At 42.6% G+C, this 17403-nt stretch overlaps 1 protein-coding gene across 2 annotated transcripts in view; it reads right to left on the reverse strand.

Annotated features, from left to right (window-relative positions):
* Positions 1–9071, reverse strand: part of LOC139403194 (AP-4 complex subunit beta-1-like) — a 31850-nt gene extending 22779 nt beyond the window's left edge. Inside the window, exons 1-5 of one of the 2 annotated variants that reach the window (XM_071146907.1) lie at positions 8967–9071; positions 8463–8620; positions 7850–8074; positions 7399–7529; positions 2748–2895 (exon numbers count right to left, since the gene is read on the reverse strand). In XM_071146907.1, coding sequence (XP_071003008.1) covers positions 2748–2895; positions 7399–7529; positions 7850–8074; positions 8463–8575 — 617 coding nt within the window. In that variant the 5' untranslated portion in view covers positions 8576–8620; positions 8967–9071. The remainder of the gene's footprint in view (positions 1–2747; positions 2896–7398; positions 7530–7849; positions 8075–8462; positions 8621–8966) is intronic. The other variant, XM_071146908.1, reaches the window with a different exon arrangement.
* Positions 9072–17403: the final 8332 nt, after the last annotated feature.

Consider the following 17403-nt stretch of genomic DNA (forward strand, 5'->3'; position numbering starts at 1 on the left):
CGCTGGTGACATTCTTCAGCAAAGATGTCTGACAAAAACATTATGGTGGAAGCAGATGTAAGTAATTATAACGTCATAACGAGTCAAGCAAAAAAATGGACAGTTGAGAGGAATGTGTTAGATCATTTAGAGACAAACGATTGTCCAGATTTTTTTGACGTAAATTAATTTACGAAAATCGCTATTTAGCTAGTTTGATTTCAGTCATATCCAATAGCAGGTGTCTGTGTCTGCATGTATGTATTACAATTATACACTGTTGGAATCGGATAAACTGCAATAGACTAGAAACATAATTTAAGTCAAGGCTGATTTGTAATTCATATATACAGAATAGAAAACGGTACACTACACTTCCTATGCATATCTAACTCCCTTCATCTGCAGTAATCTGAGGAGGTTCTCCCAGCCATGTGGACCAGGGAAAACAGGGCTGTTTTGTTACCAGAGTGGTTGAGAACATATCACTATTAATAATATAATAATGTGAGGAAACCACCCTCAACATCGTAGCCCGAAGTGCAGCAGGCTATCGCCTGTGACCAAATGTATTGTATTGGGGTTGGGGTCGATTGTGGCTAAAAACACGATGAATTGGAATCTTTAACATGTGGAAAGGGGTTATTACTAGTTTTCACAAGCAGGCTGTGAACTCTGCTAACAGCGTTTCTAGGGCTGTTAGCTGAACAATAGACTATTCAACCTTTACTAAAGAATTGTCTAATAGCCGAGCTAGGTGTGAATTTGAGCTAGGTGTGAAACCCCCCCCCCCCTCCCCAACTTGAGCTAGGTGTGAACCCCCCCCCCCCCCTCCTCAACTTGAGCTAGGTGTGAAACCCCCAACTTGAGCTAGGTGTGAAACCCCCTCAACTTGAGCTAGGTGTGAAACCCCCCCAACTTGAGCTAGGTGTGAAACCCCCCCCCCCCCCCCCTCACTGCATCTCAGTGCAAGAGGCATTACTACAGTCCCTGGTTCGAATACAGGCTGTATCACATCCGGCTGTGATAGGGATAGCCATAGGGCGGCGCACAATTGGCCCAGGGTTATTCCAGGTTTGACCGGGGTAGGCCGTGATTGTACCGTTGAGAATGACACAATTATTAATTTCCACAAAGTCTGCTGCCTCAGTGTCTTTAGATATTTCTGTCAGATGTTACTATGGAATACTGAAGTGTAATTACAAGCATTTCATAAGTGTCAAAGGCTTTTATTGACAATTACATGAAGTTGATGCAAAGAGTCAATAATTGCAGTGTTGACCCTTCTTTTTCAAGACCTCGGCAATCCGCCCTGGCATGATGTCAATTAACTTCTGGGCCACACCTGACTGGTGGCAGCCCATTCTTGCATAATCAATGCTTGGAGTTTGTGGGTTTTTGTTTGTGCCCGCCTCTTGAGGATTGACCACAAGTTCTCAATGGGATTAAGGTCTGGAGAGTTTCCTGGCCATGTACCCAAAATATAGATGTTTTGTTCCCTGAGCCACTTAGTTATCCCTTTTGCCTTATGGCAAGGTGCTCCATCATGCTGGAAAAGGCATTGTTCGTCACCAAACTGTTCCTGGATGGTTGGGAGAAGTTGCCCTCGGAAGATGTGTTGGTACCATTCTTTATTCATGGCTGTGTTCTTAGGCAAAATTGTGAGTGAGCCCACTCCCTTGGCTGAGAAGCAACCCCACACATGAATGGTCTCAGGATGCTTTACTGTTGGCATGACACAGGACTGATGGTAGCGCTCACCTTGTCTTCTCCGGACAAGCTTTTTTCCGGATGCCCCAAACAATCGGAAAGGAGATTCATCAGAGAAAATGACTTTACCCCAGTCCTCAGCAGTTCAATCCCTGTACCTTTTGCAGAATATCAGTCTGTCGGCACGTGTTTCCTTGCAGGTAACCATGGTTGACAGAGGAAGAACAATGATTCCAAACACCACCCTCCTTTTGAAGCTTCCAGTCTGTTATTCGAAATAAATCAGCATGACAGAGTGATCTCCATCCTTGTCCTCGTCAACACTCACACCTGTGTTAACGAGAGAATCACTGACATGTCAGCTGGTCCTTTTGTTGCAGGGCTGAATTGCAGTGGAAATGTTTTGTGGGATTCAGTTAATTTGCATGGCAAAGAGGGACTTTGCAATTCATCTGATCACTCTCCATAACATTCTGGAGTATATGCAAATTGCCATCATACAAACTGAGGTAGCAGACTGTGAAAATTAATATTTGTGTCATTCTCAAAACGTGTTGCCACGACTGTACACTGAGTGTACAAAACATTAAGAACACCTGCTATTTCACAACAGCAAGATGTGTGACCTGTTGCCACAAGAAAAGTGCGATCAGTGAAGAACAAACGTTGTAATAACAAACCATTTATGCTTATTTTTAACTACTTGCACATCATGACATTTGAAAAGTCTTTATTCTTTTGGAACTTTTATGAGTGTAATGTTAACAGTACATTTTTGTTTTGTTTATTATCTATTTCACTTGCTTTGGCGACGTTACGTTAACATGTAAACATGTGTTTTCCATGCCAATAAAGCCCTGAAATTGAACACACACACACACAGAAAGAGACGCACACAGAGAGAGAGAGAGAGAGAGACACGCACAGAGACACCCACACACTGAGTACGAGTCATTTTAAGAGCGAGACTACACACACACACACACACACACACACACACACACACACACACACACACACACACACACACACACACACACACACACACACACACACACCTGTTGAGGAGGTGGTGAGCAATGGGTTTGTTGATAGCCACGCCCCCTTCTTCCTGTAGAATCTCCTCCAGTGCCCGGAGACAGTTCACCATTACGACCGGGTCTGGGTCCCTTAGCAACCCATACAACTCATTCACTACAGCTACATCTGGAACACAGGAGGGGCACTTACAGCGTGCCTTGGACGTGTGTGTGTGTGTGTGTAAGGTCTGTGTGTACCTGTGTATGTCTGTGTGTATAATGTGTGTTCCTACCTATCTGTGTTAGGTTGTAATGTGTGTATAATGTGTGTACCTACCTATCTGTGTTAGGTTGTAATGTGTGTATAATGTGTGTATAATGTGTGTACCTACCCATCTCTATGTTAGGTTGTAATGTGTGTATAATGTGTGTATCTACCTATCTCTGTGTTAGGTTGTAATGTGTGTATCTACCTATCTCTGTGTTAGGTTGTAATGTGTGTATCTACCTATCTCTATGTTAGGTTGTAATGTGTGTATAATGTGTGTATAATGTGTGTACCTACCCATCTCTATGTTAGGTTGTAATGTGTGTTCCTACCCATCTCTATGTTAGGTTGTAATGTGTGTTCCTACCCATCTCTATGTTAGGTTGTAATGTGTGTACCTACCCATCTCTATGTTAGGTTGTAATGTGTGTATAATGTGTGTATCTACCTATCTCTGTGTTAGAGATAGGTAGATACACACATTACAACCTATGTTAGGTTGTAATGTGTGTATCTACCCATCTCTATGTTAGGTTGTAATGTGTGTATAATGTGTGTATAATGTGTGTACCTACCCATCTCTATGTTAGGTTGTAATGTGTGTATAATGTGTGTATCTACCTATCTCTGTGTTAGGTTGTAATGTGTGTATCTACCTATCTCTGTGTTAGGTTGTAATGTGTGTATAATGTGTGTATAATGTGTGTACCTACCCATCTCTATGTTAGGTTGTAATGTGTGTATAATGTGTGTATCTACCTATCTCTGTGTTAGGTTGTAATGTGTGTATCTACCTATCTCTGTGTTAGGTTGTAATGTGTGTATAATGTGTGTACCTACCCATCTCTATGTTAGGTTGTAATGTGTGTATATTGTGTGTATAATGTGTGTACCTACCTATCTCTGTGTTAGGTTGTAATGTGTGTATAATGTGTGTATCTACCTATCTCTGTGTTAGGTTGTAATGTGTGTACCTACCCATCTCTATGTTAGGTTGTAATGTGTGTATAATGTGTGTATCTACCTATCTCTATGTTAGGTTGTAATGTGTGTATCTACCTATCTCTATGTTAGGTTGTAATGTGTGTATCTACCTATCTCTGTGTTAGGTTGTAATGTGTGTATCTACCTATCTCTATGTTAGGTTGTAATGTGTGTATCTACCCATCTCTATGTTAGGTTGTAATGTGTGTATAATGTGTGTATAATGTGTGTACCTACCCATCTCTATGTTAGGTTGTAATGTGTGTATAATGTGTGTATCTACCTATCTCTGTGTTAGGTTGTAATGTGTGTATCTACCTATCTCTGTGTTAGGTTGTAATGTGTGTATAATGTGTGTACCTACCCATCTCTATGTTAGGTTGTAATGTGTGTATAATGTGTGTATCTACCTATCTCTGTGTTAGGTTGTAATGTGTGTATCTACCTATCTCTGTGTTAGGTTGTAATGTGTGTATAATGTGTGTACCTACCTATCTGTGTTAGGTTGTAATGTGTGTATAATGTGTGTATCTACCTATCTCTGTGTTAGGTTGTAATGTGTGTATAATGTGTGTATCTACCTATCTCTGTGTTAGGTTGTAATGTGTGTATAATGTGTGTATCTACCTATCTCTGTGTTAGGTTGTAATGTGTGTATCTACCTATCTCTGTGTTAGGTTGTAATGTGTGTATATTGTGTGTATCTACCTATCTCTGTGTTAGGTTGTAATGTGTGTATCTACCTATCTCTGTGTTAGGTTGTAATGTGTGTATCTACCTATCTCTATGTTAGGTTGTAATGTGTGTATAATGTGTGTATCTACCTATCTCTGTGTTAGGTTGTAATGTGTGTATCTACCTATCTCTGTGTTAGGTTGTAATGTGTGTATCTACCTATCTCTGTGTTAGGTTGTAATGTGTGTATCTACCTATCTCTGTGTTAGGTTGTAATGTGTGTATCTACCTATCTCTGTGTTAGGTTGTAATGTGTATATCTACCTATCTCTGTGTTAGGTTGTAATGTGTGTATAATGTGTGTATCTACCTATCTCTGTGTTAGGTTGTAATGTGTGTACCTACCTATCTCTGTGTTAGGTTGTAATGTGTGTATATTGTGTGTATCTACCTATCTCTGTGTTAGGTTGTAATGTGTGTATCTACCTATCTCTGTGTTAGGTTGTAATGTGTGTATCTACCTATCTCTGTGTTAGGTTGTAATGTGTGTATCTACCTATCTCTGTGTTAGGTTGTAATGTGTGTATAATGTGTGTATAATGTGTGTACCTACCTATCTCTGTGTTAGGTTGTAATGTGTGTATATTGTGTGTATCTACCTATCTCTGTGTTAGGTTGTAATGTGTGTATCTACCTATCTCTGTGTTAGGTTGTAATGTGTGTATCTACCTATCTCTGTGTTAGGTTGTAATGTGTGTATCTACCTATCTCTGTGTTAGGTTGTAATGTGTGTATCTACCTATCTCTGTGTTAGGTTGTAATGTGTATATCTACCTATCTCTGTGTTAGGTTGTAATGTGTGTATAATGTGTGTATCTACCTATCTCTGTGTTAGGTTGTAATGTGTGTATCTACCTATCTCTGTGTTAGGTTGTAATGTGTGTATAATGTGTGTATCTACCTATCTCTGTGTTAGGTTGTAATGTGTGTATATTGTGTGTATCTACCTATCTCTGTGTTAGGTTGTAATGTGTGTATCTACCTATCTCTGTGTTAGGTTGTAATGTGTGTATAATGTGTGTATAATGTGTGTACCTACCTATCTCTGTGTTAGGTTGTAATGTGTGTATAATGTGTGTATCTACCTATCTCTGTGTTAGGTTGTAATGTGTGTATCTACCTATCTCTGTGTTAGGTTGTAATGTGTGTATAATGTGTGTATCTACCTATCTCTGTGTTAGGTTGTAATGTGTGTATCTACCTATCTCTGTGTTAGGTTGTAATGTGTGTATCTACCTATCTCTGTGTTAGGTTGTAATGTGTGTATCTACCTATCTCTGTGTTAGGTTGTAATGTGTGTATCTACCTATCTCTGTGTTAGGTTGTAATGTGTGTATCTACCTATCTCTGTGTTAGGTTGTAATGTGTATATCTACCTATCTCTGTGTTAGGTTGTAATGTGTGTATAATGTGTGTATCTACCTATCTCTGTGTTAGGTTGTAATGTGTGTATCTACCTATCTCTGTGTTAGGTTGTAATGTGTGTATAATGTGTGTATCTACCTATCTCTGTGTTAGGTTGTAATGTGTGTATATTGTGTGTATCTACCTATCTCTGTGTTAGGTTGTAATGTGTGTATCTACCTATCTCTGTGTTAGGTTGTAATGTGTGTATAATGTGTGTATAATGTGTGTACCTACCTATCTCTGTGTTAGGTTGTAATGTGTGTATAATGTGTGTATCTACCTATCTCTGTGTTAGGTTGTAATGTGTGTATCTACCTATCTCTGTGTTAGGTTGTAATGTGTGTATAATGTGTGTATCTACCTATCTCTGTGTTAGGTTGTAATGTGTGTATCTACCTATCTCTGTGTTAGGTTGTAATGTGTGTATCTACCTATCTCTGTGTTAGGTTGTAATGTGTGTATCTACCTATCTCTGTGTTAGGTTGTAATGTGTGTATAATGTGTGTATAATGTGTGTACCTACCTATCTCTGTGTTAGGTTGTAATGTGTGTATCTACCTATCTCTGTGTTAGGTTGTAATGTGTATATCTACCTATCTCTGTGTTAGGTTGTAATGTGTGTATAATGTGTGTATCTACCTATCTCTGTGTTAGGTTGTAATGTGTGTATCTACCTATCTCTGTGTTAGGTTGTAATGTGTGTATAATGTGTGTATCTACCTATCTCTGTGTTAGGTTGTAATGTGTGTATATTGTGTGTATCTACCTATCTCTGTGTTAGGTTGTAATGTGTGTATCTACCTATCTCTGTGTTAGGTTGTAATGTGTGTATAATGTGTGTATAATGTGTGTACCTACCTATCTCTGTGTTAGGTTGTAATGTGTGTATAATGTGTGTATCTACCTATCTCTGTGTTAGGTTGTAATGTGTGTATCTACCTATCTCTGTGTTAGGTTGTAATGTGTGTATAATGTGTGTATCTACCTATCTCTGTGTTAGGTTGTAATGTGTGTATCTACCTATCTCTGTGTTAGGTTGTAATGTGTGTTTCTACCTATCTCTGTGTTAGGTTGTAATGTGTGTATCTACCTATCTCTGTGTTAGGTTGTAATGTGTGTATAATGTGTGTATCTACCTATCTCTGTGTTAGGTTGTAATGTGTGTATCTACCTATCTCTGTGTTAGGTTGTAATGTGTGTTTCTACCTATCTCTGTGTTAGGTTGTAATGTGTGTATCTACCTATCTGTGTTAGGTTGTAATGTGTGTATATTGTGTGTATAATGTGTGTACCTACCTATCTCTGTGTTAGGTTGTAATGTGTGTATCTTGGCCCAGCCCAGTACAGCCACTCTGCGAACACACGCCGCCTTGTCCTTCAGTCCCACTGTAAGAGGCTGCTGCACATACTGTGATAGACCTGGGAGCCTGCAACACACACACATTACACACACTACATATTACACACACACACATTACACACACTACATATTACACACACACACGTTACATATTACACACACGCACACACACGTTACACACACGTTACATATTACACACACGCACACACACACACATTACATATTACACACATTACACACACACGTTACATATTACACACACACACACACAAGTTACATATTACACACACACACACACGTTACATATTACACACATTACACACACATTACATATTACACACGTTACACACATGTTACACACACACGTTACATATTACACACACACACCTGAGGTTGCACATGTTCCGTAGGGCCAGGCTGCGAACCATGGGGTTGTGATCCGAGCAGTCTTTCCTCAGGGTGTTTATTACCAGCAGAGACAGCTCAGGGTTCAGACTGGCATAGGAACACAGAAACACATACACCAGTTTCTTCTGGACAATATCCACCGTTGCACATGCCTTCACCATCTCACTGTACAACCCAGATACATCTTGTCCTTGAGACATCACTCTGGGAAACGTGAAAGGGAGCAGGGAAGAGGAGAGAGATAGAGAGGAAGAAAGAGAGAGGTGGGAGAGAGAGAGGTGGGAGAGAAGAGAGAGGGAGAAAGGGAGAGAGATAGAGAGAGATAGAGAGAGGGAGAAAGAGAAGAGAGAGAGATAGAGAGAGGGAGAAAGAGAGAGGCGGGAGAGAAGAGAGAGAGATAGAGAGAGGGAGAAAGAGGCGGGAGAGAAGAGCGAGAGATAGAGAAAGGGAGAAAGAGAGGGAGAGAGAGAGAGAGAGAGGTGTGAGAAAGACTGACATGTTAGTGTGTGTGTGTAGTCAGTTGTAATTGTGCATGTGTGTAGCATAGTTAGTGGTAACGTGTGTGTGTGTAGTCGGTGATAGTTGTGTACACCTGATGACTCTGTGGATGGTGTTTCTGTAGCGTAGGTGGTCAGCTTGGACGTTTGGGTTGGACAGAGCCCTCCTCAGCTCCCTCACTGTATGCTCATCGCCCAGGTAAGGCATTGTAGCAGCAGACTGTCTGACACACAGACAGACGCTAGTGAAAGGCTATTGATGTTACAAATATACAAATTCCACACACACACACATACATACACACACACACACACACACACACACACACACACACACACACACACACACACACACACAGACAGACAAGACAGAGACAGGACAAAGACAGGGGGTTGTTAGTTCTCTGGTTTCGAAGGCAGAGAGTCACAGGCAACGTCGTTAGCTACAGTAGCTAACTTAGCACGGTGGATATTGTCCAGAATAAACTGGTGTTTCTGTGTTCCTAGCTAGCGTTAACTACTCAACATTGCCATCCTTTCAGATATTAACGCCGCTTACGTTACATCTTGTTCGGATAACGTGACCTAAAACCACTTACCGTTTAGTCGTCACTTATGGATTATTTAATGGGGGGAAAAAATCGTTCAAATCGCTAGTTTGTTGACATCCGTGTTAAACGTCCACCGGTATTCCGCCAGCAGCACGAATGATAACGTCACGGTGTATATGGTAATGAGGAAACCTTCAAAATACAGGCCCGCATTTTCAAAACATTGCAACGTGGATAACTCATTCAAAAAAAGCTATTGAATATTTATCAATGTCCACTTCTATTGTGCCAACAAGAAAAGGCAATAAGTATTTTATGAAAACATTTTTTTTTTAAATACAATGTTGACAACTGGTATTTTGAGAATATCGGGCTGTAGAGAGAACTTTTCTACCGGTCTCAGCTAAAGTGGGGTGTAGAATACTCAGTAGGGTCTTTACTTACTAAATATGGTTAATTTTGGATGGGAACTGTGTCACAGGACCTGTTGCTGGCTGGGACACACTGTGGCTGTATCTCAATAGTCTCCTAGCTGGGCCACACTGTGGCTGTATCTCAATAGTCTCCTAGCTGGGACACACTGTGGCTGTATCTCAATAGTCTCCTAGCTGGGCCACACTGTGGCTGTATCTCAATAGTCTACTAGCTGGGACACACTGTGGCTGTATCTCAATAGTCTACTAGCTGGGACACACTGTGGCTGTATCTCAATAGTCTACTAGCTGGGACACACTGTGGCTGTATCTCAATAGTCTACTAACTGGGACACAATGTGGCTGTATCTCAATAGTCTACTAGCTGGGACACACTGTGGCTGTATCTCAATAGTCTACTAGCCTATACTATGGCTTATGGGTTATGGGTTATGGTTATGGGTTAGGGGTAAGGGTTAGGGGTATGGGGTATGGGTTATGGGTATGGGGTATGGGGTATGGGTTATGGGTTATGGGTATGGGTTAGGGGTATGGGTTAGGGGTTATGGGTTATGGTTATGGGTTAGGGGTATGGGTTAGGGTTATGGGTATGGGTTATGGGTTAGGGGTATGGGTTAGGGGTATGGGTTAGGGTTATGGGTTATGGTTATGGGTTAGGGGTATGGGTTAGGGGTATGGGTTAGGGGTTATGGGTTATGGTTATGGGTATGGGTTAGGGGTATGTGTTATGGGTTATGGGTTAGGGGTGTGGGTTATAGTTAGGGGTATGGGTTATGGTTAGGGGTATGGGTTATGGGTTATGGTTAGGGGTATGGGTTATGGGTTAGGGGTATGGGTTAGGGGTATGGGTTAGGGGTATGGGTTATGGTTATGGGTATGGGTTATGGTTTAGGGGTATGGGTTATGGGTAATGGGTATGGGTTATGTTTTAGGGGTATGGGTTATGGGTAATGGTTATGGGTTATGGGTATGGGTTATGGGTTATGGGTATGGGTTATGGGTTATGGGTTAGGGGTATGGGTTATGGTTATGGGTTAGGGGTATGGGTTATGGTTATGGGTTAGGGGTATGGGTTATGGTTATGGGTTAGTGGTATGGGTTATGGTTATGGGTTAGGGGTATGGGTTATGGTTATGGGTTAGGGGTATGGGTTATGGTTATGGGTTAGGGGTATGGGTTATGGTTATGGGTTAGGGGTATGGGTTATGGTTACATTTATCTACTGATTAACTGTCACTTCAATGCCCTTATGAGGCCAGTGGGGACAGAGACAGGGTCAGCCAGTAGAGACAGGGTCAGTCAGTGGGGACAGAGACAGGGTCAGTCAGTGGAGACAGAGACAGGGTCAGTCAGTGGAGACAGAGACAGGGTCAGTCAGTGGGGACAGAGACAGGGTCAGTCAGTGGGGACAGAGACAGGGTCAGCCAGTGGGGACAGAGACAGGGTCAGCTCAGTGGGGACAGAGACAGGGTCAGTCAGTAGAGACAGGGTCAGTCAGTGGGGACAGAGACAGGGTCAGCCAGTGGGGACAGAGACAGGGTCAGTAAGTGGGGACAGAGACAGGGTCAGTTAGTAGAGACAGGGTCAGTCAGTGGGGACAGAGACAGGGTCAGCTCAGTGGGGACAGAGACAGGGTCAGTCAGTGGGGACAGAGACAGGGTCAGCTCAGTGGGGACAGAGACAGGGTCAGTCAGTGGGGACAGAGACAGGGTCAGTCAGTGGGGACAGAGACAGGGTCAGTCAGTAGAGACAGGGTCAGTCAGTGGGGACAGAGACAGGGCCAGTCAGTAGAGACAGGGTCAGTCAGTGGGGACAGAGACAGGGTCAGTTAGTAGAGACAGAGACAGGGTCAGTCAGTGGGGACAGAGACAGGGTCAGCTCAGTGGGGACAGAGACAGGGTCAGTCAGTGGGGACAGAGACAGGGTCAGTCAGTAGAAACAGGGTCAGTCAGTGGGGACACAAACAGGGTCAGTCAGTGGGGACAGAGACAGGGTCAGCTCAGTGGGGACAGAGACAGGGTCAGTCAGTCAGTGGGGACAGAGACAGGGTCAGCTCAGTGGGGACAGAGACAGGGTCAGTCAGTGGGGACAGAGACATGGTCAGTCAGTGGGGACAGAGACAGGGTCAGCTCAGTGGGGACAGAGACAGGGTCAGCTCAGTGGGGACAGAGACAGGGTCAGTCAGTGGGGACAGAGACAGGGTCAGTCAGTGGGGACAGAGACAGGGTCAGTCAGTGGGGACAGAGACAGGGTCAGTCAGCGGGGACAGAGACAGGGTCAGTCAGTAGAGACAGGGTCAGTCAGTGGGGACAGAGACAGGGTCAGCTCAGTGGGGACAGAGAAAGGGTCAGTCAGTGGGGACAGAGACAGGGTCAGTCAGTGGGGACAGAGACAGGGTCAGTCAGCGGGGACAGAGACAGGGTCAGTCAGCGGGGACAGAGACAGGGTCAGTCAGTGGGGACAGAGACAGGGTCAGTCAGTGGGGACAGAGACAGGGTCAGTCAGCGGGGACAGAGACAGGGTCAGTCAGTGGGGACAGAGACAGGGTCAGTCAGTGGGGACAGAGACAGGGTCAGTCAGCGGGGACAGAGACAGGGTCAGTCAGTAGAGACAGGGTCAGTCAGTGGGGACAGAGACAGGGTCAGTCAGTGGGGACAGAGACAGGGTCAGTCAGCGGGGACAGAGACAGGGTCAGTCAGTGGGGACAGAGACAGGGTCAGTCAGTGGGGACAGAGACAGGGTCAGTCAGCGGGGACAGAGACAGGGTCAGTCAGTGGGGACAGAGACAGGGTCAGCCAGTGGGGACAGAGACAGGGTCAGCTCAGTGGGGACAGAGACAGGGTCAGTCAGTGGGGACAGAGACATGGTCAGTCAGTGGGGACAGAGACAGGGTCAGCCAGTGGGGACAGAGACAGGGTCAGCTCAGTGGGGACAGAGACAGGGTCAGTCAGTGGGGACAGAGACAGGGTCAGTCAGCGGGGACAGAGACAGGGTCAGTCAGTAGAGACAGGGTCAGTCAGTAGAGACAGGGTCAGTCAGTGGGGACAGAGACAGGGTCAGTCAGTGGGGACAGAGACAGGGTCAGTCAGTGGGGACAGAGACAGGGTCAGTCAGTGGGGACAGAGACAGGGTCAGTCAGCGGGGACAGAGACAGGGTCAATCAGTAGAGACAGGGTCAGTCAGTAGAGACAGGGTCAGTCAGTGGGGACAGAGACAGGGTCAGTCAGTGGGGACAGAGACAGGGTCAGTCAGTGGGGACAGAGACAGGGTCAGTCAGTGGGGACAGAGACAGGGTCAGTCAGCGGGGACAGAGACAGGGTCAGTCAGTGGGGACAGAGACAGGGTCAGTCAGTAGAGACAGGGTCAGTCAGTGGGGACAGAGACAGGGTCAGTCAGTGGGGACAGAGACAGGGTCAGTCAGAGGGGACAGAGACAGGGTCAGTCAGCGGGGACAGAGACAGGGTCAGTCAGCGGGGACAGAGACAGGGTCAGTCAGTGGGGACAGAGACAGGGTCAGTCAGTGGGGACAGAGACAGGGTCAGTCAGCGGGGACAGAGACAGGGTCAGTCAGTGGGGACAGAGACAGGGTCAGTCAGTGGGGACAGAGACAGGGTCAGCTCAACATGTACTGCGGCTTCCCCGTATTAAGAACTACAGTTCCCAGAGTACACCTGATGTTACCAAGCTATCTGTGTCAAATGGTGCTTATTCTGATTGTGTTAAACAGATATCATCCAACTGTCTCCTGAGGTGCACATCTAGAGCACAGTCCTCTTCGTCCTGAATAACTTACTTGCCTACCCCATGTTCTTCATGTTTCCAATGGTTGTGTGTGTGGTGGTGCTTTGTGCGCATATACCATCCCCCACTAATCAAATCCACGACCAGCTCGAGTTCGCGCTGGGCTCGAGTGCTAGTGCGCATGTATCAATGGGCTCCTGAGACCGGAACTAGCAAGATGTCAGCCCCCATGAATCTTTTTTAAATTATTTTAAAAATTATTTTTATTGACAACAAATCAATACATAAAGCACATGAGTGAACACAAGCATACATAGATTACAAACAATGGATAATCGAGCTAGGGGCGGGGCTGGGGGCGGGGCTAGGGGGGTACAATATCACATTACAATTACACAAGGACCTTAAGGAACATGCATATACTTACAATTCTAACAGCTTTTTTGTTAGTAGAGCATTTAACCGTCTTAAAATAAAGTTCAATTTCTTTTTGTAGGGTGAGAAAATGTGGTTTTCTGTTTGTAAATTTACATTTCTGTATATGAAATTTGGCCAAAAGAATAATGAAATAAATTACATAAAAATATTTCAGCTTATTTCTATCGTATGTAAAGAATCCAAACAGTACATCTCTCCACAATAGTGTAAAATCTTCATAAATGTGTTCAATTATAAACCTACTGATGTCTTGCCACATGCATACAATGCCAAAAAAGATGCAACACTGTTTCTGGGTGGTCATTACAAAAGGAGAAATTTGAGTTGATGTTTTCCTTAAACTTCTTCATATAGTGGTTGGCAGGATAATATTTATGAATCATTTTAAAGGGAACTTCCTAAATTTTGTTAACAAGTAGGTATGTGTGTGGCAACATCCAATCTTTTTTCCAACAGATATTATCAATAAATCCTGCTGAAACAAGGTTCGTATCGCTCTGTTGTTGAATGGACCAAAAGAGAAACAAATCTTTCCTACTGATGAGTCAACAGGGTCAATAGAAGGTAGGCTCTAAGGGTCAGGTCTTGACACGTTCCTGAAAAATACAGCAACACCTGAGGGAATGGTATCTAAAACAATGGCAACATCTTCAGGTGTTACAGGGACCTTGTAAAGGGATAAGAATTCTTTATAACTGAGTAAAAGACCCTCTGCATTTACCAGTTGGCACCAATAGGATATTATTTTGGAACCAATATTCTAAAAACAAAGAAGTATTTTTATACAATATATCCCGATCATTCCATATATAATATCTGTGTGGAGAAAAATTGTGTTTATAAATTAAGGGCCATGACAAGAAAGCCTGCCTGTTAAATACTAAGACCAGGGCGTGACACTGCCGATGAAAAGCAGAACGTTTCACTGGAATTTTGTCAATGTCATAATTGCAAAACAACATGAAGTTAAGGCCACCAAAAGTAGAGAAGACATGATGAGGAATAAAAGTCCAGATAGAAGTGGGTCTTCTTAGGAATTGTTTTATCCAATTGATCTTAAAAGTATTAAAGTAGTAAAGTCCAGAAAATTCAGTCCACCATTCTCATAAGTGTTCATTACAACAGTTTTCCTAATGTAATGGGTACGGTTTCTCCACTGAAAGTTGAAAAGCATCTGGTCTATCTCCTTGCTTATTTTACTGTCAAGATATAAAGATAGAGCACCATATGTTAGTCTAGAGATACCTTCAGCATTGGTTATTAGGTCTGAGTAGTCAAGTATGTCTAATACTAGTCTGACATTTTTATAAATATGTCTGTTCCTCATGAAGCCAGACTGTGTTTCATCAATGATTTCATCCAGGACTTCTTTCATTCTTTTTGCAAGTAGTGAGGCTTATAAGGCTTATCTTATAGTCATTATTAAGAAGACAAATTGGACACCAGTTATCGATGAACAGCACTTCTTTTTTAGGCTTAGGTATCAGTGTTATTAACCCCTGACTCATTGTAGGAGGGAGAACGTTGTTTTTAATACTCTCTAATAAGACTTCAAATAGGTAGGGAGCTACTTATTCAGAAAATAATTTGTAAAATTCTGATGTAACTCCATCAACACCTGGTGATTTATTGTTCTTTAGATGTTTGATAGACTCTATAATCTCTTCAACTTTGATGGTTTCATCACAATGTTTAGATTCTATATCACTGATAGAGTGAACATTATTCATTCAGTGAGTTAAAAAACATATCTGTGGATTCCTGACAGAACGTAGAGCTATACAATTTTCTGTAAAAATTGCTACAGTATTTAGCGATTCATTTTTGGTCATCTGTAATAACACCATCAATGTTTAACTTTGGATAGTGTTATTTTTAGAGTGAAATTTCTCAAGTCTAAAGAAATAGGATGAATTCTGTTCTCCCTCCTCAATCCATTTTTCCTAGATCTAGTAAAGGCTCCTTCTGCTTTTAATTTATATATGTTATCCAGTTTATTTTGTAACTCAATTAGTTCCATCTTCTCCTCTCACCAGAGGTCGGCTGGGGACCTCTGAGAAAGGGAAGTTATCTTAATGATCACCTTTTCCTCCTCAGCTCTACTGGTCTTAGCAAGATTACTACCATATTTTCTAAGGTATTTGGACACCTCAAATTTAATTAATTTAATTAATTAATTCTTGCAATAAGATTTTTCTTTACAAGCCCTTTCCCAAAAGTGTGAGAGCAGATCTTTAACCTCAAATTTAACTATATCATTATTCAATAATGAACTATTTAGCTTCCAGTAGGATGCTCTACCAAGGTTAATATCAGGGGTAAATATTTTGATATCAATGTAAATGGCCCTATGGTCTGTGAGGGGGGTAGTACAAATATGTGTAGTAACACACTCACTATCAAGACATTTGGATATGAGCCCAAAATCTATTCTCGATTGTCTGGAACCTGTTTTGTTACTCCAAGTGAATGATCTGTTGGCCGGAAACCTCTCTCTCCATTCAAACTTTTCCATAAAAAGTATTAAACCAAAAGTCTGATTGGTTGGCCTACCTTGGGGCCATCTATCAGTTGAGTTATCTATTGTAATGTTAAAGTCCCCTCCTATCAATAATAACGAATTGGGAAATTTAGATAACCAATGAAGTATATGTTTCTCTACAGATTCAAGCAATTCAGCATGTTTGGTGTTAGAAGTTTACAGTAATGAGCGTAATGTCATTGTAACTGATCACAAGTCAAATAAAGTGACCAAAGGGGTCACAGTCCGAGTGTAGAATATTACCACCAAAGGTATCTTTCATTGTAGTGACACCAGCGGAGCGTAGAGATCCATGGGAAAGACAAATATCGTTGCCCCACTGTGACCTCACTGTGACCTCCAGAAGTTGACATCAGCCGAAATTGAGTGAGACTCTTGAAAAAAGCTCAAATCTGTTCGAAATTGTTTAGCAAATAAAAATAAAGCCTTGCGCTTCACATTGTTTCGTTACCCCCCTAGCATTAAGAGAAACTATAGACAAAGACAAAACAACAAAGATTATATAAAAGTATAAACTGTAGTAGGGCGAGTCAAGGACGTAGGAGCAGTGAACGTAAACGATAAGGAACCGAGATCTGCACCATTTATGTCCATTTAAAGTGAGCCCCCACGAATCGACATATGCAATAGTGAGTAGATTACGTTGAAACAATGGTCGGCCATCTTGGAGGCAGTCTCTAGTTCTTATGCCGCGTTCAAAACAACCTCGAAACTCGGTAATCTCAGACTTCCGAGCGTTCAAGGAAACTGGGAACTTGGAACTCCGACTGGGAAAAATGGTTTTGAACTGTCATCCAACTCGGAATTCCAATTTGGGAACTCTGTCCTCTCTAGAGCTCCGACTTTCCGACCTGAAAATCACTGCCGTCATGATTAGACCACGTATTTTTCAGAGTTCCCAGTTGTCATGAAAGCAGCATTCGATATTAAAATGATTATGGCATTATTCATGTAAACTCCTTACTCTGTTTATCTTAATCGGCGTAAGGTCATAATCGATGTAAGCAGATACCGATTAAAACAACTGGTTTTCTGAGCAATCTTTAGAATTATTAGGACATGGAAACAGTTTAATATGCGCATGTGCCAGTAACCAACGCCCCACTCTTTGCGCAAGTGAAGTGATTTCGGCAAAGGTGTTAGGATATATATATTTCAAATGTACTGTATATGTCCGAACTCAGAATCAAAAAGTCTTAAGCAAAAATAACACTGTCACTGTGCCAGAACGTTCATTTTGATTGGCGATTTTCTGTATTTATTAATCAGTAGCCTGGTTATAGATGTGTCCATGTAAACAAACGGACTGTCCACGGTCGCATTATTGTGT

Source organism: Oncorhynchus clarkii, unplaced genomic scaffold, assembly GCF_045791955.1.
Source record: "Oncorhynchus clarkii lewisi isolate Uvic-CL-2024 unplaced genomic scaffold, UVic_Ocla_1.0 unplaced_contig_12414_pilon_pilon, whole genome shotgun sequence".
Classification (NCBI taxonomy): Eukaryota; Metazoa; Chordata; class Actinopteri; order Salmoniformes; family Salmonidae; genus Oncorhynchus; species Oncorhynchus clarkii.